Below are 23,590 nucleotides of genomic sequence, written 5' to 3'. Positions count from 1 at the left end.
AAAAAACAAAAAAAAATGGTATGTTGCTATATACTGTAAAGTTTTATATAGACCCCTTAACAGACGACGTCACACTGGCTGCACGCAGCCAGTATGCGCGCAACGAAACCCATTATATCAGGTCTCGTTAGGACGCGTCTCACTAGCCAACACACACAAGAGGGGGTTGGGGTGTGCTGAAACCAGTGCACCCCGAAACAGGTTGGGAATTGATTGCGTGAAACAATCACCTGTGCGTCCAGGCTCAATGTTAGTAAACAAATAATTGGTCTATAGGCTGTAAAATATATAGATCTATACCAAATGTCTTCACCGAAAATATTACAAGCTCTTGAAAAACAAGGTAAGGTAATTCTTCACTTGTTTACATAAGCCTACACTTGCTTGTGTAGGCTACTAGGCTTATTATGTAAACAAGTGAAAAATGTGACACTTGGAAAACCAAAGATATTTTCTTACCTCCGGCTGTAGTGCAAGTTTTAAAAGAAAGGCTTCAGTCGAATTGCACAGTGGGTTCAGGCAGAGTAGTGGATCCGTATAAGTCTTCCTGGGCTTTTTAACTAGTACACACAGCTGAAAGTAATCACGCTAATTGCTCTACATTAATTGTGGGTGTGTTTCATGCTCTCCTCAGTGCCTGTGTGCAAAGCAAGCCCGAGGGTTCTATTTACTGATCAATGCTCACTGCTCAGATCTGTTTGAGTATCTGTATCCGGTAATTTACACCTACACATACGTGCACTACACTATTCGTTTCCGTATCCGCTCTAGACCGGATATGCAAACTGAAAAGTGAATTGATCCCATATATGTCGCAACAATAAATGTCATATGACCAAAAGGGGGCTCTGTTTTACAACTTATTTTACACCCTGAAACGAATGATATTTTGGGGCTTAACGGTAACCCTTATTTTTACGTATATGGCTTGATCCCAGTCTATGGTATAACATCGAGTTTAAGTCACTGTTGTTTGAGTCACTGTTGTTTGAGTCAATGTTGTTTGAGTCAATGTTGTTTGAGTCGGGGTTAACTTGTTTCTATTGGTCCATTCCGCTATTCCTCCATTATTCGCCAGAGGGCGCTGTTGTATCTCCTGTGTCCCAAATGTGCATGTGACCACTGACTGTAGAGAGGCGGGGCTATCATATAACCCTTTAGCTGCTGCTATACTAGTGTTGCCATGTCCGCTTATTATAAGTGGCTTTGGGTTTGTTTTTCTGTGTAGTCGCTTGTAAATATTGGTAGTTGCGCTGGCAATTGTTTCTAAAGCGTAGTTGCTTATTTGGGCTTGTTTCTAAAGTGTAGTTGCTTATTGGCTTGTTTCTAAAGTGTAGTTGCTTATGGGCTTGTTTCTAAAGTGTAGGCCTAGTTATTGGGCGTAATTGTTTCTAAAATGTAGTTGCTTATTTGGGCTTGCTTCCTAATGATGTTTAAACCAGCTGGTTCTCAAACATTTTCATGTCAAGGAAACCCCCAAACTGTATATTTGTCTGCGGACTGAACATATTCTGTGCCAGCTAGGGACCCGTGGCTGTGTACCAGTTTTGTGTTGATAAGATTTTCCACATTTGTCATTTTGTCCCCCCAGGATTCTTCTACAGATCGAATATTTTCAAATGACCAATGTAGGTTTAAAGCCAAGGGCTTGTGTGGCCTACAGTTGCTTCTTTTGGGCTTGTTTTCATAGACCTGGTTGCTTATTTCTCGCGCACAGTCTGGCAACGCTGACTGTGGCTATCACATAGTAATAAAGTGTCCAAGACAACTGGCTGCATCCCAGTGACAGTATTGGACGCCTTTCTTCGGCCGTCAGATGGCTTAACAGATAAAGAAGAACACCTATCTGTGTTTAATGACAACAATACTGTTACTGCACCAACGAAGCCGCTGCCATAGCAAACAGGACTTGGGCAACAGAACACAACACATTGTGAAGAGGTGCGTATAGCTGTAGCAGCAATATAAAACCATTCTGTAGGCATAATAACATGTGTTCAAATGTGGGCTTATTTATTTGTGTGTTAGATGGTAGCGTTTTTTTTAGGACATTCTGTGTTGTTGTTGCATGTGATGATCATGTGATGCAACATGAGCTGAGACACTGAAGACACTAGAGGATGTTTTATGATGGGGCTACGACCCCATAGTTTATGGACTGAGGCGCTGCTGCTGTTGCTAGGAGACCTGCAGCTTGACAGCTCTGAGATGTTAAGAAGTGATAGTGGATGAGTAGCCCAGACAGACAGACAGACAGACAGACAGACAGACAGACAGAAGTGATAGTGGATGAGTAGCCCAGACAGACAGACAGACAGACAGACAGACAGACAGACAGACAGACAGAAGTGATAGTGGATGAGTAGCCCAGACAGACAGACAGACAGACAGACAGACAGACAGACAGACAGACAGACAGACAGAAGTAATAGTGGATGAGTAGCCAAGACAGACAGACAGACAGACAGACAGACAGACAGACAGACAGACAGACAGACAGACAGACAGACAGACAGACAGACAGACAGACAGACATAAGTAATAGTGGATGAGTAGCCAAGACAGACAGACAGACAGACAGACAGACAGACAGACAGACAGACAGACAGAAGTAATAGTGGATGAGTAGCCCAGACAGACAGACAGACAGACAGACAGACAGACAGACAGACAGACAGACAGACAGACAGACAGACAGACAGACAGACAGACAGACAGACGAGTAGCCAAGACAGACAGATAGATGTAATAGTGGATGAGTAGCCAAGACAGACAGACAGACAGACAGACAGACAGACAGACAGACAGACAGACAGACAGACAGACAGACAGACAGACAGACCCACTCCGTATCAGTGGCAACCTATCACCGTTATAAGCCTGGTTTATACTTATCAGTTGTGTGCTGGTGTTGCATGCAGCAAATAGCAGATCGACAAGCTCACAACGCGCCACAAATGTGAGGTGTTGTGAGCTTGTGGATCTGCTATAATACTGCATGCAACACCGGCACACAACTAGTAGTATAACTGTCTGAGGCTTTAGCCTTCATGGCTGGCAACCCATGATGTACCGTCCTTTCTCTATGCAGTCCACCTGCCGGGATACAGGGAAGAGTGGGGGACCTAAACATCGTGGGCACCTCAATGTTAAATTGGAAATCCCCCCCAATGTAAAAACACAAAAAAATTGGGAAATGGTCTGAAGCAGCCCTGGAATTTCGTAATTTTAGGGGCAAGGCCACTTGGCCTTTGGTGTTGTCCATTTTTTGAGGGCACAAACTAAGAAAGAGACACTGGTGTCTACATGACAAGAAAGAGACACTGGTGTCTACATACTGACAAAAAAGAGACAGAGGAGAAAGTGGTAGAGTCAGCTTAAATCTTTAATGACAAATGTTCAAGCATGTTCAAATCATGTTTACTTTACATCATTGGTTCTCAAAGTGGGGTCCGGGGACCCCCAGGGGTCCTTGGGCGGGGTTCCAGCAAAATGTGTTAATATAGCACAATCACAATCATTTTAACTACTTTAACCTTTTATACTTTACCTATTCAAAAATAGCAGATATATAAGCTCTGAAAAATCGGGAAAATCTTTGCAAATCTTTGAATATATATATATATATATATATATATATATATATATATATATATATATATATATATTTTTTTTTTTTTTTTTTTAAGTGAACATTTTTCACTCAAAACCTTTTCAGATGGGGGTCCGCGGCCAAATATATATCAATTCGGGGGTCCATGGCACGGAAACGTTTTGAGAACCACAGCTGTAATTAACACCCACCCCACCACCTCACCTGCTTCATCAGGTCACTCTGCCACCATCATATGGGGACAAAGAAGCTTGTATTTGGGGACCGAGGGACCAGTTGGGTCTAAACATTGTGGACACCTCCTCAATGTTAGATTGGCAACCCCCCCCCCCCCCCCCCCAAATAAATAATCTAAATGATCTTAAGTAACACATGATTTGAACATGTACAGTACGGTACATCATTATCAGACCTATAGATTTACAATTTGTAGCAATTGTACAAATATTGAGGCCTTACATCTTAAATGATGTTCAAGCATGTTCAAATTACTTCAGAGCATTTTCCAGATTATTATTATTTTTTAACAATAAGGCCAATTATAGTTCTTAAACGTTTTAATCAAAGACCCCCATAACTCTGAGAGTGTAAAAGTGGAACTTAATGGACCCTTTTTATACTAATGCCAAAAACTGTTACTTTTCAGGATTTAATTGATTGATTGATTGAATTTTTTATTAGAAGTTTGCACATGAAAGTACAGTTCAATACAAGGGCAGCTAATAGGAGTTAAAAAAAAACAAGAAAAGCAAAGCAAAGTTTGTTGTTTACCCAGGGTGTCGGACTAAGTACGAAACTTGTTTCCAGCCAGACCCTGCATGGAAGCCTTGCTCAAGGGCTATTCAGCGGTGATTCATGATTGATGTGATGAATTGGGGAATCGAACTAGGGACCTTCCGGTATCAAGGCCGCCCCTCTAACCACTAGGCCACTGCTGCCACGAAAGCCAATAGGCTTGTTTCCATTGGGGTCCTTTGTACTCAATTCAGAAAATATGTACAGTAAACAGTTCAGGGGGAGAGTTCATGAGAGTTCATGACTCAGTTCGTGACTTTTACAGGGCCCAGGATTCAAATGAAATAAATATCAAAAGTAGCAGATCTACAAGCTCAAAACGCGTCGCTTCGCTGTCTTTTGATGCTTTTGTGTGATGCTGTAGTAAGATCAAGTAGGGCGTTCATTCACAGAAAAAACACCAAAAGTTTGAATATGGAGATAAGAGATTTCTGCCCGACAGCAACAATAATATGAAAAGTCCTGGGTTTTATTGGCCGCATTTGACCGACACACAGTAGGCTACGTAGGAGCTCGACCCGTAGAGCGAGAGAGAGAGAGCCACCTTCAAGTTCACTTTCTCCTCTCTCTCTCTCTCCCATGTGTCAGTGGCTGTCGCCTGCCCTGCGGCCGAGCTGTCTGAAGGTCACTGATAAATGGATCGATAGCTAGAGCTAGGACCCCTCGGGACTGCGCACAGCCGCACACGCACAGCCACATGCACACACACACACAGCAGTATGCCAAGATGCCTAGTACACTGTCTGTAGTTAGACCTTACGGCAGTGGTTCTCAAACTTTTTCATGTCAAGGACCCCCAAAATGATATGTATTTTGCCGCGGACCCCCATCTCAAAATATTTTGTTCCAGGGACCCCCCAGAAGCAAAGATTTGAGTTACAAATGTTCGCTTAAAGATATATATTCAAAGATTTGCACACATTTTCACGATTTTTGAATATCCAATGTATAAAAGGTTAAAATTGTTGTCATGCTATATTAACACATTTTGCTGGGGACCCCCTGGAAAGCCCCCAGAGGACCCATGGGGGTCCCCGGACCCCACTTTGAGAACCAACGGCCCAGTAGTACACTGTCTGTAGTTGGACCTTAACAGTACGTGTACAACTTGTACTACAAGTTCTCTTATCTCGAAATTAATTATAAGACCGCCGGGGCCGCTCGCTCTATCTTATATCTATGGTGAGTGATAGGGTTTCAAACTCTGTGTTATCAGCAGCTTGGGTTTCGGGGTGCCTCCAGGCTGACCTGTCTTTCAGTTTCAGTCTTGTTATGTCGGGTAGTGTTACACAGCAGGGTGGGGGGGGGGGGGGCTATCAGATTCAGGTGTGTAGCACGTTATGTCAAGGTTGTAACTACAGAACATCAGAAGGACCCAAGTGTGATGTGGATGGATTCCACAGCTTGTGTTTGAGAAGAGGGCTGAAATACCTTCCTCTGATGCAGCTCCCCGGGGGCTGTCTGTCTGTCTATCTGTCTGTCTGCGTTCTGTACTGTGGCGGTCGATTGTATCTTGAAAGTACACTTTGGAATTGGAAAGAAAATGCTGGATAATGATAATATCCAGCATTATCCACAATATCCAGCACACTAATGTAACCTGCCCATGTCGATTAGATCAATTTCTTCTTTTAATGCTTACAAGACTTCTTTGCTGGTTCACCTGACATCTAGCTGTTCCTGCTTCTGATTGTATTTATTTACTTGTTTCTTTTATTTCTAAGATGATCCTATATTGGCATCATGTTTGTTTATTTTAATTTGATTGTTTTATTTGTATTGCATTTGATTTAAAATGTATTTTATTTACATTTAAATAATTTCTAAAGGTCACTAGTATACTGACGTAGTGGGGTTTGAGATGGTGGGAAAGCCTTAATGTGTATATGTCCTTGATTTGTTTTGTTCTGTGTTGTTGGATTGTTTTCTTGTTTTGTGTTGTGCTTTGAGGACCCCATCGAAAACTAGATGCTGCATCTCAAGGGTCTTATCCTCCAGTGAATTTTTTAAAAAAAATAAAAAAACATAGTGACCCCCCCCCCATGTCATGGCCACGCCAATGGCAACTTGTATAACCATTTGAACCCCAGAATCCTTATTCTGGGGAAACATTAGCCAAAGATAGCAGATCTACAAGCTCACAAAACACAATGAAACAAATTGTAGATCGGCTTTTTTTGGCGAAGAGATTTGGTGTAGATGGGGAAAAAAGCAGTACAGCCAACTCAGGCCCAGTTTACTAAGTCTAGAGCAGGGGTCTTCAAGGTTTTTCAGGCCAAGGACCCCTTAGCTGAGAGAGAGATGAAGCAGGGACCCCCCACTACATATTGTATACAATTGTGTGTTGCAGATTAAGCTTCTTCATAGATTTCATAGACAGCTAGACTTGTTTGACGGCATCATTGTTGTGTAAATTAAATGTTTTTGGTTTGTTTACACATAATCTTTTCTATTCATGTGTTGGATTGATGTTAATGTGTATTGTCAGACATTTAATGTAATTCTTAATGTAAGATTTAGCGGCCCCCTGTAGACCCCCTACGGGTCCCGGACCCTCTGTTGAAGACCCATGGTCTAGAGAGGGTTTAAGAGGCTAATATTATGTGCATTAGCCGAGGCGACATTGGCGTAGCGGTGACAAGGGTGAAAACATCACTGTGTGGCTTTTGACACATTAGTTACATCACCACACATAATGTACACTGTACAGGCGGAGGCAAGGTTAAATGGATGGATTGACTATAACGCTGCTCTCTCCCCCATCAGGCTGATGCATGGGCCCAGTGTGCACCACACTACAGTACTACCCCACCACCTCCACCCTTCTGTCGGGGCATGCCTTCTGAACCCAGCCTCAGGTAAGCTGGCCTGCATTTCTTTCATTTTATTTCAAGGACCCCCCTTAACTCTCAGAGTTACAGACCTGTAAAGGTTTTCCATTTGAAAAGCTGATGAAAGGCCTGCGTAGCCCGAAACGCATCCTGTTTGTCTGAAATTGCTGCTGCGGTAAATTAAATATTCAAAGAAAAATTACCTTGTGAGTGCGGACTGTTTCTATTGTCCAGTTGGACCCCCCCAAGAAACCATGTTTGAGACCCACTGCAAATTGTTACAAAAACACAAGTCTAAAATATATAATATATAACGCATTATACAAACGTTTTACCGACACACACACGCACATGCACACACGCGCACGCAGAGCCAGCGCAGTGAGCATACCATCCATTTGACAGTGTTGCTCAGAGATGTGTACACACATATGTGGCTGACAGAAATGCACCAAGTCAAATTCCTTGTGTCGGAAAATCTGTGGCAATAAATTGATTCTGATCCTCGCTCACTCCCCTCCCCTCCCTCTCTCTCATTTCTCTCTCTCTCTCTCTCTCTCTCTCTCTCTCTCTCTCTCTCTCTCTCTCTCTCTCTCTCTGACTCATTACATTCAATCAATTTGCCAGCTTCATTCTGAGCCAGCCATCTCTGCAGTCATGTCACTTATTTTTTGTATTTTTTTTATCTTGGCCCCTTCTCCTTTGATTCCATCCACCAAACACACTCTGACTCATCACTCCTGCACCCCCCAACCCTGAAATACACACACACACACACACACACGCACACACACACGCACACACACAGGATGATCGACATGATGGTAGCAGACAGATCTTCTGGGTGACGATAGCACTTAAAGTGACAGACAGTGAAAACACCAAGTGGACAGTGACAGATGTAGCCGAGGCAGACAGACAGGGTAGCAGTGTGTAGAGAGACAGTGTATAGTGACCATCAGACAGACAGGGTAGCAGTGTGTAGAGAGACAGTGTATAGTGACCATCAGACAGACAGGGTAGCAGTGTGTAGAGAGACAGTGTATAGTGACCATCAGACAGACAGGGTAGCAGTGTGTAGAGAGACAGTGTATAGTGACCATCAGACAGACAGGGTAGCAGTGTGTAGAGAGACAGTGTATAGTGACCATCAGACAGACAGGGTAGCAGAGAGACAGTGTATAGTGACCATCAGACAGACAGGGTAGCAATATAGAGAGAGACAGTGTATAGTGACCATCAGACAGACAGGGTAGCAGTGTGTAGAGACAGTGAATAGTGACCATCTTGGATCCAAACTATTAGCCACTGGGCTGGGCATGGGAAACTGTTTTATCACGCTCAATGAATAACAAAATGTCCAGAGAGTTCTGCTGTTGGGTGGTGTTGCTCCCATTTATTACAAGATGAATCACAGCATGTATTTGTTATTGCAAATAAAACCACAGTAAAAAACGTGTGATCTCCCCCTGTGTGCCCAGAGCCGTATAAGAGAGTTATGACACCAGCGTTGACTCCCATTGTAAGAATGGAATGCGGACGTGCTCTGTCTGTCTCAATGAGATAGTTCCAATGTTTGGAACTATAGCCCATAGCAGCCTGCTTTGTTTGCGGCGAGATCAAAGCGTGACGTTACTCTCTCTTCTACACTCTGTGTGTGCCCATACCATGATTATTTGCTTTTTGCACCTGTGTGCCCCTTAGCCTGATTCAGTGGTGGAAAAAGTACTCATTTTTTTTAACTTTAAGTAAAAGTATCAACACTGCAATGTAGAAATACTCTGTTACAAGTAAAAGTCTGGAATTCAAGATTGACTTGAGTAAAAGCACAAAAGTATCGCTATCAAAATGTACTTAAAGGACCAAAAGCAGAAAGTACTTATTATGCAGACTGTCCCATTTCACAAGTTTTAAAATGTGTTAAAAAATATTTTGAAAATAGCAGATCTACAAGCTCACAATAAGTCGCATCGCGACGCATTGTGAGCTTGTAGATCGGCTATTTACAAATGGCCGAAATGTATATAGGGCTGAAGTGGTTAATGTATGTTTTGTAATAATAATCAAAATCTAGAAAGCAATTAGTAACTAAAGTTGTCAAATAATTGTAGTGGAGTAAAAGTATAATATTTGCCTCCGAGATGTAGTGGAAAATTGGACGTACTCAATTAAAGTAAAAATATCTCAAAATTGTACTTAAGTGCAGTACTTCAGTAAATGTACTTTCCACCACTGGCCTGATTGATACGGCACCCCAAACCCCCCCATGGTGAACCCGCCTACAATCATCCAGAGGCACGCACAAGTTGAATGTCTCCTTCAGACGGTGTACAGGACACTTTTCAGTACTTTTGAGCGACAATCTTGTATAAGACAAAGTAGGACATTAATTTACAAGAAATCATTTTAGATTTGAACCACTTTAAACCATTATTTTATACTTTGGCTATTCAAAAATAGCATATACACAAGCTCATAGCACGGCACTGAGTGCCGCGCTAGGAGCTTGTAGATCTGCTATTTTTTTTAAACTTCTTGAACATTTGTGCAAATCTTTGAATATTATTTTTTAAAGCGAACATCTCAACTCAAATCTTTGCTTCTGGGGATTCTACAAATGTCTTCTAAATCCTTACAGCTCTGCTCTGTGCTCCAAAACCACAACTCATCATCAGTCCCTTTGGCCTTTGCCTGGGTTTGTGTGTGCCTATCAGCGATGCCAGACTTTGTCAGGGAAACAAGCAGACAGGTCTACGAAAACAAGCCCAAGAGGTCGCATGTCTCCCCCAGCAAAATGAGTTAACCCATTAAGACCTGAGGCCGATTCTAAATATGTCTTCTGAATTCCAGCAGTTTTCTGAAACACATGTTTGCTGTAATATCAGGGGTTCTCGAACTTTTTCATGTCAAGGACCCCCAAAAGTATACATATTTTTCCACGGACCCCCATCTCAAAATATTTAGTTCCAGGAACCCCCCAGAAGCAAACATTTGAGTTACAAATGTTTGCTTAAAAAAATATACATAATATTCAAAGATTTGCACAAATTTCCATGATTAAAAATAAATAAATAGCAGATCTACAAGCTCATTGTGTGGCACTTGGTGAATGGGTTAAATATGGAGATACAAGGCTTCTGCCCGATAGTGATGATATGTTGGATGATGACAGAATGATACTGCATGTAGTCAGTCAGTCAGTCAGTCAGTCAGCTATGGAAATATTAGCCCTCCAGACCTCTCAGGTCATCTGGGAAAACATCTGCTTCACTGTATGTCCCTATAGCATCAAAACTAAACATGGAGAAGCAGTGTTTTTTCTGTACCACATATCTGGAACAAACTCCCAGAATAATCCAGGTCTGCTGCAACTGAGACTGCAACTGAGATGTCTTTAATTATTCTACTGCATTGTAATTTTACTCTCTTGTCTGTGTCCTGAATAGGTGTTATTAAGGAGATGGGTGTTTTATGTTATTAAGGAGATGGGTGTTTTATGTTATTAAGGAGATGGGTGTTTTATGTTATTAAGGAGATGGGTGTTTTATGTTATTAACCCATTGATACCTGGAACGCATCTGTGTCACTTTAGATGTCTTTGGCTGTTCAAAAATAGCAGATATACAAGCTCATAGCGCGGCACCGAGTGCCGCGCTATGAGCTTGTAGATCTGCTATTTTTGAAAAATCGTGAAAATAAATATTTTATATTTTTTTCCGAAAAATTGTTAGGATTTAGATTTCTTTTAGACACAGCCTCAGGTCTTAAAGGGTTAAGGAGATACATACAGTGTCTCTCTATCATAAGCACTCTCCTCTGTTTCAGATGTACCTTCCCACAGTCTTAGGGTGCGTTCGGAAATACAGCACTGAGCGCACTGGCCAATACAAACTAATAGGTCAGTGCGCTCTGGTGTGCAACTTCCGAACGCACCCTTAGTCTCTGTTAGAGTTCTTGTGTATTATCCATTTCGTCCATTTATCGTCCATTTGTGTTTCCTAAAGTCTCGAGCGGTGTCTCAGTTGCTCCATGACATATAGTTTCTCTATTAGCTCTTCCCATTGGCCCTGAGTTGGAGAGTCCACCTGACCCCAATTCCTCGTGATGGCTTTCTTCAGGAGATGGGTGTTTTTTTTTTTTTTTTTTTTATGATTTGTTTTTGGCATTTTATTGCTTTATTGGAGAGGGACAGTGAAAGTATGACGACAGGAAGAATGGGGAGAGAGATGGGGGAAGACATGCAGCAAAGGCCGTCGGGAACGGGACGCGAACCCGCGGCACGCTGCTATTAAGGATTTTCAACCAGGGTGCCTAGACCGCGACGCCACGGCCTAGGCCAGGAGATGGGTGTTTTAACCTCATTTTAACTGAATACAAATGTCCTTTTATAATGTGTTTCCTTGGCTTAATGTTTTATGTAAAGCACATTGAATTGCTTTCTCGTTGAGAAATGTGCCATACCACTAAATGTGCCTTGCCTTGCCTTGCCTTGCCTAGTGCCCGGAATACACAGTATTTTATAGCTAATGTACTTGACAGACAGGCGGGCAGCCAGGAAGACAGATCCAGTTAGACAGATTGAAGAAGAGATAGCTCCCAGGCTTACGCACTGAACTTACTGACTCTGGTTGTCCTTGTGTAGCAGTGGTGAGATGCTGACAGGGCAGTGGTGTAAAGTAACTAAGTACATTTACTCAAGTACAAATGTGTTACTTTACTTTACTGGAGTATTTCCAATATTCAATACTTTTACTTCTAGCTGAGTGGTTAGTGAGCCCGCCTGGGGAGCCAGAGGCCCTGGTGTCCCAGGTACGATTCCAGGCCAGGCCAGCAATGTGTCGATGTGTGTCCCTGAGCAAGACTCTTAACCCCTAATTGCTCCCCGCGCGCCACATATGGCTGCTGGTATGGTATGGGTAAAATGCAGAGGACAAATTTCACATATGTGCAAATGTACTGTGACAAAATAAATCCCCAAGGCGTGCGGCCTATATTATTATTACATTATATTATTATTATACTACATCTCAGAGGCAAATATTGTACTTTTACTCCACTACAATTATTTGTTAACTTTAGTTACTTTGCAGATATAAATGATTACGTTAGAAAACATACAGTAACCACTTTAGCCCTATTTTATACCTAGGCTATTTTCAAACATTTTAGCACTTTTACTTTTGGTACTTTAACCCATTTAGACCTGGAACGCATCTGTGTCACTTTAGATTTCTTTGGCTATTCAAAAATAGCAGATCTACAAGCTCATAGCGCGGCACCGAGTGCCGCGCTATGAGCTTGTATATCTGCTATTTTTGAAAAATCGTAAAAAAATATTTTTTATATTATTTTAAAAAATCAGTTGGGATTTAGAACACATTTTAAGATCGGACTCAGGTCTTAAAGGGTTAAGTACATTTTGATACCAATACTTTTGTACTTTTACTCAAGTACATTTTTTATTCCAGACTTTTACTTGTAACAGAGTATTTCTATTTTGCAGTATTGATACTTTTACCGACGCAAGTACAAAATGTGAGTACTTTTTTTCCACCACTGGATAGCTCCCAGCAGGCTTATACTTACTGACTGTGGTTGTGCTTGTGTAGCAGTGAGGGGGAGATGCTGACAGGACAGAGACTGTGCCAGTCTAAATCCCACCAGGACGCCGTTCTCTCCGCCCTCAACCAGCAGAGGAAGGACGGCCTCCTCTGTGATGTCACGCTGGTCGCTGGCGAGCACAAGTTCCACGCCCACAAAGCCGTCTTGGCGGCGTGCAGCGACTACTTCCGGGTGAGTTTCTGTTTTTTTTTTTTCGGAACCACATGCAACAACATGAAATGTGCATTTTTTTGTGGGGAAATTAATTGGAACAGGATAACATTGTTTTCCTGTTCTAAAATACCTATTTTTTATCTTTTTGGTTTTTGTTTTATTTGTCTTTTATTATTTTGTCGTTTGTTTAGTTTTTGTGTTGTTGCCCCCTGCATCCCTTCCCTAAAACGACCACAGTGGAATCCTCTTGAATCAATCAATCAATCAATCAATCAATCAAGCATGTCTACATGTTTTAGGTAGGCCTGTCACAATTATTACATAATCGTCTAATCACACTTATTTGAGATAGTCACAATTATTTTTGCTTAATCGTCATAATCGTTTTTTAAAGCAAACATTTGTAACTCAAATCTCTGCTTCTGGGGGGGGGGGGGGTCCCTGGAAAGAAAACATTGTCTACACATTTCTAAATCATAATGATTTAGAAAACATTTTTAGATATGTATTAGGCCGCGGACCCCCATACGCGGACCCCCATACAGCAACATACTGTTATTAACAGTATGTTGCTGTATCAGTGGTGCTCCAACTTTTCCATGTCAAGGACGCCCAAAATTAAATGTACAGTATTTGGCCGCGGACCCCCATCTCAAAATACGTTGTTCCAGGGACCCCCAGAAGCACAGATCGGAGTTAAAAACGTTTGCTTTAAAACACACATTTTCACGATTTCCCCCCCAAAATAGCAGATCTACAAGCTCATAGCGCGGCACTCAGTGCCACGCTATGAGCTTGTATGTCTGCTATTTTTGAATAGCCAAAGACATTTTTAAATGACACAGATGCATTCCTGGTCTTAATGGATTAATTAAATGAGAAGCACCTGTGATCAGATTGAACTAGCATGAAGCAATACCCAATCAGAATCAGGAGGCAATAGACTAAATTATTAGGTGAGGTCAGTGTGACCTTACTTTGAGGCAACACGCCCAATTATTAGGTAAGGTCGGTAGGTCAGTGTGGCCTTTCTAACGTCCTCAAACATTTTCAATGTCATTAAATATGTATTTGAATGCAGACCCCCATCTGAAAATATTTTGTCACTGCCAGGGACTGCCATACAAGATTTGTGTATTTAAAATGTTTCAAACATATTCCAAATATGTCACATTTCTTTCAAGATTTAACGTGTCGCTTCGCAATGCGTTGTGAGCTTGTAGATCGTCTACTTTCAAATAGCCGATGTGTATTACAGGGTTAAAGAGGTTCAACTGATTTCTATGCTATATTAACCCATGAAGACCAGGAAAGCATTTGTCAGTCTAGATTTTAACAACTTTAACCATTATTTTATACTTTGGCACAAAAAAAAATTTAATCATGCAAATCTTTGAATATATATATATATCTTTTTTAAGCTAACATTTGTAACTCAAATCTTTGCTTCTGGGGGTCCCTGGAACTAAATATTTTGAGATGGGGGTCCACGGCCAAATACATATCATTTTGAGGGTCCTTGACATGAAAACGTTTGAGAACCACTGATACAGCAAACATAAGTGTTTCAGAAAACTGTTAGGATTCAGAAGACATTTGTAGAATCGGCCTCGGGTCTTAATGGGTTAACTCATTTTGCTGGGGGGGGGACATGCGACCTCTTGGGCTTGTTTTGGTAGACCTGTCTGCTTGTTTCCCTGACAAAGTCTGGCATCGCTGATAGGCACACACAAACCCTGGCAGCGGCCGTAGGGACTGATGATGAGTTGTGGTTTTGGAGCACAGAGCAGATTAGGAATTGGAAATTAATCCCGCTTGAAAACCAGAGACAGATTACAGTCCAAGTTGCACAGGGGAATCAGGGGATTACTCCTGGTGTGTCTGTGTATGTGTCTGCAGTGGCGGAAAGTAATTAAGTACATGTACTTAAGGTACAATTTTGAGGTTTTACTTGAGTATATGACCATGTATCGTTACTTTATACTTAACTGCATCTCAGAGGCAAATATTGTGCTTTTCACTTCATTATGATTATTTGAAAACCTTACTTACTGTTTACTTTGCTGATTCATATTATCATTATATATATATAATATATTTAGAAAAAATGTAGAACTCCTACTTTGTACTTTTAAGTATATTTTGATGCTGATACCTTTTGTACTTGTAATACAGGCCTTTTATCCCTGTAACAGAGTATTTCTACATTGTGCTATAGCTACTTTCCCTAAGGTAAAAACATTCTGTACTATTTCCACCAGTGTATTCCTTATCATTTATTGTGTCTCTGCGGGGAGTTGCAGATTTATCCTTCCTTTGTTCTTCATCCCTTCTTGTCCTTTGTTCTGCGTTTGTTCCTTCTTTTGGTTCCAGTTGTAATTGTTGTCGTTTGGAGTCTGTGCTGCTGAGCCAGGAGACATTACATCTACGTCTCTGTCGGGAGGAAACCTCATATGTCCAAAACTGTTACCTTTCAAGAAAATAAATAACAGAACCTGTGTTCCAATTAATCCAAATCTAGTTATTATTTAGACCAGTGGTTCTCAACCAGTGGTCCGGGGACCACCAGTGGTCCTTGGGGGGGGGGGGGGGGGGTACCAGGGGGTCCCCAGCAAAATTAGTTAACATAGCGTCACAATCATTGCAACCACTTAGCTTTGGCTATTAAAAAATAGCTGATATACAAGCTCATATGATCTTGTATATCTGCTATTTTTGAAAAATCTTGAAAATGTGTGCAAATCTTTGAATATATACATTTTTTAAAGCGAATATTTTTTACTCAAATCTTTGCTTCTGGGAGTCCCTGGCATAAAGCATTTTCAGCTGGGGGTCCGCGGCCAAATGTATATCAATTTAGGGGTCCTTGGCATGAAAAAGGTTGAAAACCACTGATATAGACACCAGCTCTTGTTAATTCTTTTCATTGGTTAAATATTGATCTAAAAACCCACAGACACACTTAACTCATTACATTTCGCACATAGCTCCAAATATTCTGTGTCTCGGCTCCTGTGTTACTATGTATTTTTGTCGAGACATGATATTTTCAACGGTGTATAACAAGCGAACGGGAGGTCGCGATGCGATGAGCTTTTCACAAGCACAGTGAAACCCTCCGTGATTAGCAACCATCAGGGGATCCATCATACTGGAGATACATATTCTGTGACTACTTGAAAAGGTAAGAAAATCGAAAAATCGCTGGCAGTCTGGGCTTTATTTTTGTATTTACTCTGGCAGTGGATGAGTTAACCACGTTCACTCTCACATTATCTACAAGGTCACACAACGCGTCACGCGTTGTGTGACCTTGTAGGTAATGTGAGAGTGAGCTTGTAGATCTGCTCTTCTTGTACGAGAAGTAAGGCATTCATTTCATTTACGGGAAAAAGCGTTAAAAAGTTCAAATATGGAGATACAAGGTTTCTGCCCGGCAGCGACATTAGTTAGAGTGCCTCGTAGGATTATTAGATAAATCTGCTGCTGCAGTATAACAGCCAGAGAGAGAGAGAGAGAGAGAGAGAGAGAGAGAGAGAGAGAGAGAGAGAGAGAGAGAGAGAGAGAGAGAGAGAGAGAGAGAGAGAGAGAGAGAGAGAGAGAGAGAGAGAGAGAGAGAGAGAGAGAGAGAGAGAGAGAGCCATGCAGCCTCTGTCCGTGCTCCTCTATTCATTCTGTTGTTTAGTGTAGTTGTTCTCAACCTGTGGGTTGGGACCCCCAGGCGGGTCCCCACATGATTTTGGGGGGGTCCCCAGATGACAGAAAAGTGACAATTTAAGGACTTTTAAGACCTTTTTTAATACCTTTTGAAAAAATATATATATAAGAAAGGCAAACATTTTGAAAATAGCCGATCTACAAGCTCACAATGGCTCACATTGCAAGGCGTTGTGAGCTTGAAGATCTGCTATTTTCACTATTTATCTGTGAAACCAAGTCAAACCAAATGTAATGCCTCAACTTCTACAAATCTAAGTGCTTATCAGGGTGGGGGGGTCTCCAGTTCAAATGTGATTATTTTGGGGGGTCACGGCCTGAGAAGGTTGAGAACCACTGGATAGTGTAGTGTAGTGTAGTGTAGTGTAGTGTAGTGTAGTGTAGTGTAGTGTAGTGTAGTGTAGTGTAGTAGTGTAGTGTAGTGTAGTGTAGTGTAGTGTAGTGTAGTGTAGTGTAGTGTAGTGTAGTGTAGTGTAGTGTAGTGTAGTGTAGTGTAGTGTAGTATTGTAGTGTAGTGTAGTGTAGTGTAGTGTAGTGTAGTATTGTAGTGTAGTGTAGTGTAGTGTAGTGTAGTGTAGTGTAGTGTAGTGTAGTGTAGTGTAGTGTAGTATTGTAGTGTAGTGTAGTGTAGTGTAGTGTAGTGTAGTGTAGTGTAGTATTGTAGTGTAGTGTAGTGTAGTATTGTAGTGTAGTGTAGTGTAGTATTGTAGTGTAGTGTAGTGTAGTGTAGTGTAGTGTAGTGTAGTGTAGTATTGTAGTGTAGTGTAGTGTAGTGTAGTGTAGTGTAGTGTAGGAGGGGCTAAACGTAGTTATCTGGAGTTTGTCATCTGACTCCAAATGCTTTGTTTGTTGTACTTCAATTATTTAGCAGATAATATACAGGAGGGCATGAGAAAGTACAACATGTGAAATGTGCACATGGAAGATCTCTCTCTCTCTCTCCCTGTCTCTCCCCCCACTCTCTCTCCTCTCTCTCCCCTGTCTCTCTCCCCCCTCTCTCTCTCCCTCACTCCCTTTCTCCCCTTTCTCTCCCCCTCACCCACTCTCTCTCTCTGTCTTTCACTCTCCTCACTCACACCTGCTTTGTGCTTCTCATAAGACTTCTTTATCTCCCTCTCTCTCTCTCTCTCTCTCTCTCTCTCTCTCTCTCTTCTCTCTCTCTCTCTCTCTCTCTCTCTCTCTCTCTCGTATCTCGCTCTCTCTCTCACACACACATGCACGCATACGTGCGCACACGCGCGTGTTTGTGAGACTAGAAGACATTAGGAGTTGTAATTTAAGATATGTGGCCAAGCGTGAGTTGTTTACCTGGAGACTGTCTGTCCGTGTCAGCTGTCTCCTCCAATGCCATCATATTAGGGAGCCTGGATGCCTCGGGGGAAATACATCCCGTCTGCACTGCCCACTGCCCACAACAAGGACTGCTGGAGATCAGGGTTGTCAGAGTCTATGAAAACAAGCCCAAAAGAAGCCACTATGATAGGCCACATGAGCACTTTAGACCTATATGCATCAGATGTTTGAAAATAGCCGATCTACAAGCTCACAAACAACGTGTCGCAATGCGTTGTTGTGGGCTTGTAGATCTTGTAGATCTTGTAGATCTTGTAGAGCTGGTAGAATTTCTTTTGAAAAAAAATAAAATAATTAACAACAGAAATCTGGTACGGGGTATGTGTGCCAGATGCTCTGGCATCTGGCAGTATGTGCACATGCTCACACAGAAACATGCTTAACAATGTACACAAATATACACACATGCAAACACATACGCATGTGAGAGAGAGAGACAGTAAGAGAGAGAGAGAGAGAGAATGAGAGAGAGAGAAAGTAAGTCCCCGTTAAAACATGGTAAAATCCTTAGTGTTAAAAACAACAAAGAGTTGCCACCCACTCGTAGATGGGGTGAGGCATGCGGGTTCTGGCCGCCTGATGACGTGGATGACGCGCCTGGTGACGCAGGGTTACCTCCGCTCCCGACCGGATTATAAACCCCAAAGATCCCAGCCTACTACTAACTAGCCAATTACAATGATCCAGTCCCTCCGGCTTACAGGATGTACCAGTACTACTAGCCAAATGTAAATACACCGGCACAAGCTGACGTTATAGTACACCAAAATATCACTTTATTAATGTGACAGACAGACAGACGGACACAATGTTTTGAAGAATGCAGGAGCTAATAAATTGGTTTAATGTGTGTACTTCACATTCACAGCACACGTCCTGACTCATCAATACTTGCTACAGACACCCTCTTAATTGATTGTTCATCTTGGACACAGTGTTCAGCGGAAATAAATAGCCAAGTAGCCTACTACTACACTCTATCTCTCTCTCTCTCTCTCTCTCTCTCTCTCTCTCTCTCTCTGAAATGTTACTTTGCAACTTAGGAAAACTAGTTTGCAAAACCTTAAAAGGATCCCTGGCTAATAAGCCTTACATGCCTTTAATATACATTACTATAACTACGATAAAACATTAAAAACACCTTAAATATATATTTATTTTAGAAATGGATCATCTTTTGTCCCCCGTTTTGCCCCTCTTGAGAAGCAAATATTTAAAGTGTTACTGTTTTCATTATTTTTTATTTTCTTATAGAGGACAATTATAATGTATTAAGCTGTAAGTCATATAATGCTTATTAGCCAGGGATCCTTTAAAAAAATCTCTCTCTCTCTCTCTCTCTCTCTCTCTCTCTCTCTCTCTCTCTCTCTCTCTCTCTCTCTCTCTCTCTCTCTCTCTTCCCTTCTTCTGTCTGTCACAAACACTTGTGCCCGTGTACACAGCACACTTGAAAGTAAGTCTGTGTGAAGGGCTAGCCAGCAGCCATGTGCAGCAGCAGTCTGACCCTGCTGTGCCTGATGATGCTTCCAGCCGCGCTCTAGCTGCTGGCTGATCAAAGGTATAGATCGGTGTCATTCATACCCCGAGAGGATGGCAGAGCCATTGATCAGGACCTGACATGACCAGCACAGTGGAAAGAGGAGAGAGAGAGAGGGGGGGGGGGGGTGGATCACTTATTGGATGTCATAAAGATTCTTCTTCTATATATACAAACACGCCCTCCATCGCTATATCGGCTATATTCACAGTCTGCTGTTTTGCAAAATAAAGCAGTCCTGCGTCCTGCTGTGGTCCATCAGTCCGTGGCCGCCACACCACGTCTATAGATAGCCTGGGGCTGTCATCCTAATTTGAGCGTTTATGGAATGCGTAAACATTAATGGATGAAGGCTGGTGTGTGGTGGGCTGGTTACCTCCGATAAGGGTTGGGTACCGAAATTTGGTTCCAAGTAGGAACCGAATAAGAAATGGCGGGTACCGGGTACCCATAAAAATAATTACATTTCGGTTCTGCATATTGGTTCCTAGACGTGCTAAAAGCTGTTCAAGCAAAAGCTTCATGATGACACGTTGACTATCTGTCAGGACCTGTCTAACTTACGTGCATTCACGCTGCACTGCACACACACACACACACACACACACACACACACACACACACACACACACACACACACACACACACACACACACACACACACACACATGCACACGCACACACACACGCACACTCAAAGGGACTATGTTTATTTGGATGTAAGCAGCTGTTATGTACTGAATGCACTTTGTTTTATTCCTTGAATTATTTATTTAAGGGAAGACTATTTGCTGTTTTGCAGTGAATTCAGTTTACAGCATTTGGCCCCAATGCTGCTCATATCACATTTATATTTGTTATTGTCATTGTCAGTAGTAAGAAGTACAACACTACTGCCCTGGGATGTTACTCTCTGTCTTAAATTGACTAAGGCTTAGAAGAATAAAGTTACTTTTGTAAAATAAACATTTTACCTCTTATTTTTTTTACCATTTTGGAACCGAAATAGGGAACCGTTGGGAGCCGAAACCGATAAGCAGAACCGGAATCGGAATCCTAACGATACCTATCCCTACCTCCGATCTCCCGCTGCGGTCGCGTGGCCAAAATATCTCTTGCGCTGGGCAGTGGGCAGACTTCACTCTCCATGAAAATAACAGCGGAGCAGTCCCCAAAATCCTCTCACATATATGCGCTCACATGTGTTAACAGAGCCAGTAAAGCACTGTTTAAATGGCTGAATGATTAAGCATCTAACTTGTAACATTGTAAATATGTTATATTGTTTTTAATTGCTCGATTTTAATTGTTTGCACACTTGGAAATATCCTACCAAGATATGACACATCGTCGATGTACAGTATGCCTTTTTTTCACATTTATTAGTTTTAGAGCTATACATTTTTGGAGTGAATATGTGTAGATGCCTGTCAGATGGTCAGATAATGCTGCTCCGCAGGTCTACGATGGAACAAACCAGAGGTGAGATCTGAGCGGGCCGTACGTCAAAGTCAAAGTCACGATAGATTGCTAAATGCCGACAATTGCGGTGATCTCGCCGTATGCCCATTATTTGGTCGACACCACTTTGATAAATGAGGGCCATTATGAATTAAAGAGATATTTAACTTTCACAAAATAGCATAGTGTCTGCACACTCATCATCAGGTCTCTTGCTCGGCGACGGGGGCGTCGCCATGCGTAGAGCCAATCAGCTTCACCAGTCTTCTCCATTTGAGTCGGTCCTGTGCTAGGGGCTCGGCTTCCGCTAGCGACAAGCCTGTTTGTTGTAAGTCCCTGGTGATGGCATCAATCCAGCGTGTGCGGGGCGCACCGCGGGGGCGTTTCCAGCGGGCGGGTTTTGGATCGAAGTGGAGGATAGCCGATGTAGGGTGTTCAGGAGGGAGTCTTTTGACGTGGCCGTACCAGCGCATCCGGCGCTGTGCTGCCAGGCGGGATACGGGGGGCTGTTTGGTACGTTCCCGCAGCCTGATGTTGGAGACTCGATCTTGCCATTTTATCCCCTCTATTGTGCGCAGTGCTCTGGTGTCAAAGCCGTCAATTCTGTCCGCCAGGGTCTTGTTGAGAGGCCAAGTTTCTGCTCCATAAAGAAGAATGGAGAGAACTGAGGTGTTATAGATCCGTAATTTGGTCTCTCTCGTTATGACCCCGAGAGCTATGTTGTCTGGAGCCTTGTGCTCCTGGTAGGGTCTCCCATGGCAAACTGGTCTCTGGCGAGGGGCCCGACGAAGAATGGTTCAGGGCAGGTCAGCAGGCCCTAAGGGGGCAGCCCCCCCAGCTGGCTATCTGGCTGTGGGCTAACAACCCACTCCAGAGAAACCCCCCCTTTGTTACGAAACCAATCTACACACTGGGGATGCTGAAAAAGCTCTGCTGTATTTTATTGCGTTGTCATCGTTTCGATCGCTTAGATCTTCATTAGGACATAATGGGAATGGGCATAATAAAATACAGCTGAGCCTTTTCAGCATCCCCAGTGTGCAGACTATGTTCTCTTTTGTGATGCTTTTGCTTGTCTTAACACCTGGGCCACGGATGTGTGTGCACTACCTTCCTCATATTTCACTTTCAAACATGTTTGGGGTCATTTTAACGTCTACTCAGGCTTTTGCGAGCACCCCAAACAGTTTTTAAGTCGCAATGTTCTTTTACTTAAGTAAAAGTATGAATACCGCAATGTACAAATATACTCTGTTACAAGTAAAAGTCCGGCATTCAAATATTTACTTGAGTAAAAGTGCAAAAGTATTGGTATCAAAATATACTTAAAGTACAAAAGTAAAAGTACTCATTATGCAGAATGTCCCATTTCACAAGTTTTCAAATGCATGAAATGTATAAAAATCTATCTACAAGATCTACAAGCTCACAATGTGTCGCATCGCAACGCATTGTGAGCTTGTAGATCGGCTGTTTTCAAATGGCCGAAATGTATATTGGGTTGAAGTGATTAATGTATGTGTTATAATAATAATCAAACTCTACAAAGTAACTACAGATGTGCCACTTCAAAACTTCACACGTTACTGTTCTTTCCCTGATAGTGCCCTGAAAATGCATTATTTTCCTCCCTTTTCTGCCCTTAAAATGCACTGTTTTGCCCCTGAAAAGAAGTTGTCACTACACACCCCCGTTTTTCCCTTCAACAGACATCCATATACATGAGAACAAAAGAATGTGTGTTGAACAAGGTGTCAGACTCATTATGAGGCGAAAGGTGATTTGACCAGTTGCTCAAATTAATTAGCATCATAAAAGCAGTGATCATCAAAATAATTCAGCATTTTAAATGCCCTTCTTTGTCCCTCTTATTGCCCTGGGAATCCCCTGAAAATTTACTGTCTTGGCGATGGCAGGACATGTGAAGTTTTGAAGTGGCACATCTGTAGTAACTCAAGTTTTCAAATAATTGTAGTGGAGTAAAAGTACAATATTTGGATCCGAGATGTAGTGGAGTAGAAGTAAAAGTACTGAAAACTGGAAATGATCCAGTAAAGTAAGAAATAAACACCAGTAAAAACTTTGCACCACTGCTGATCCATGTCTAGGTATTTCTCAATCAGGCGCATAACGGCATCTTCCATGTAAATGACTTATTTTCCGAGAATTTAAGAGTTCGCTCTGACATGATGTTAATTCTGAGAACTACCCTTGATTCCGTTAAATAAGAGTTCATTGGTCTGATGACATTCTTGATCATGACAACATTTGATATCAGTGTACTTGCTATCACCCTCTTATGGGACCTTCTATGGCGCTCTTTTCCCAGAAATGGACTTCAGACCAGGGTTGCCAGATCTGCGTATTATAATTTCACAGCAAGATTTTATTTGAAAATAGCCGATCTACAAGCTCACAACGCGTCGCATCGCGACGCGTTGTGAGCTTGTAGATCTGCTATTTTCAAATAGCTGATGCATATGTTAAAGTGCTCATGTTGCCCATAGT

General features: G+C 42.2%; 1 protein-coding gene across 2 annotated transcripts in view; it reads left to right on the top strand.

Moving 5' to 3' along the window:
- Window positions 1–1,766: 1,766 nt before the first annotated feature.
- klhl32 (kelch-like family member 32) overlaps window positions 1,767–23,590 on the top strand; it is a 68,175-nt gene continuing 46,351 nt past the window's right edge. For both annotated transcript variants that reach the window (XM_084053436.1, XM_084053435.1), the window contains exons 1-3: window positions 1,767–1,941; window positions 7,175–7,266; window positions 12,849–13,032. In XM_084053436.1, the coding sequence (XP_083909562.1) occupies window positions 7,244–7,266; window positions 12,849–13,032 (207 nt within the window). In that variant the 5' untranslated portion in view covers window positions 1,767–1,941; window positions 7,175–7,243. The remainder of the gene's footprint in view (window positions 1,942–7,174; window positions 7,267–12,848; window positions 13,033–23,590) is intronic.

This window comes from Gymnoscopelus microlampas (genome assembly GCF_963454915.1).
Source record: "Gymnoscopelus microlampas genome assembly, chromosome: 3".
NCBI lineage: Eukaryota > Metazoa > Chordata > Actinopteri > Myctophiformes > Myctophidae > Gymnoscopelus > Gymnoscopelus microlampas.
This window is presented reverse-complemented; position numbering and strand designations above follow the sequence as displayed.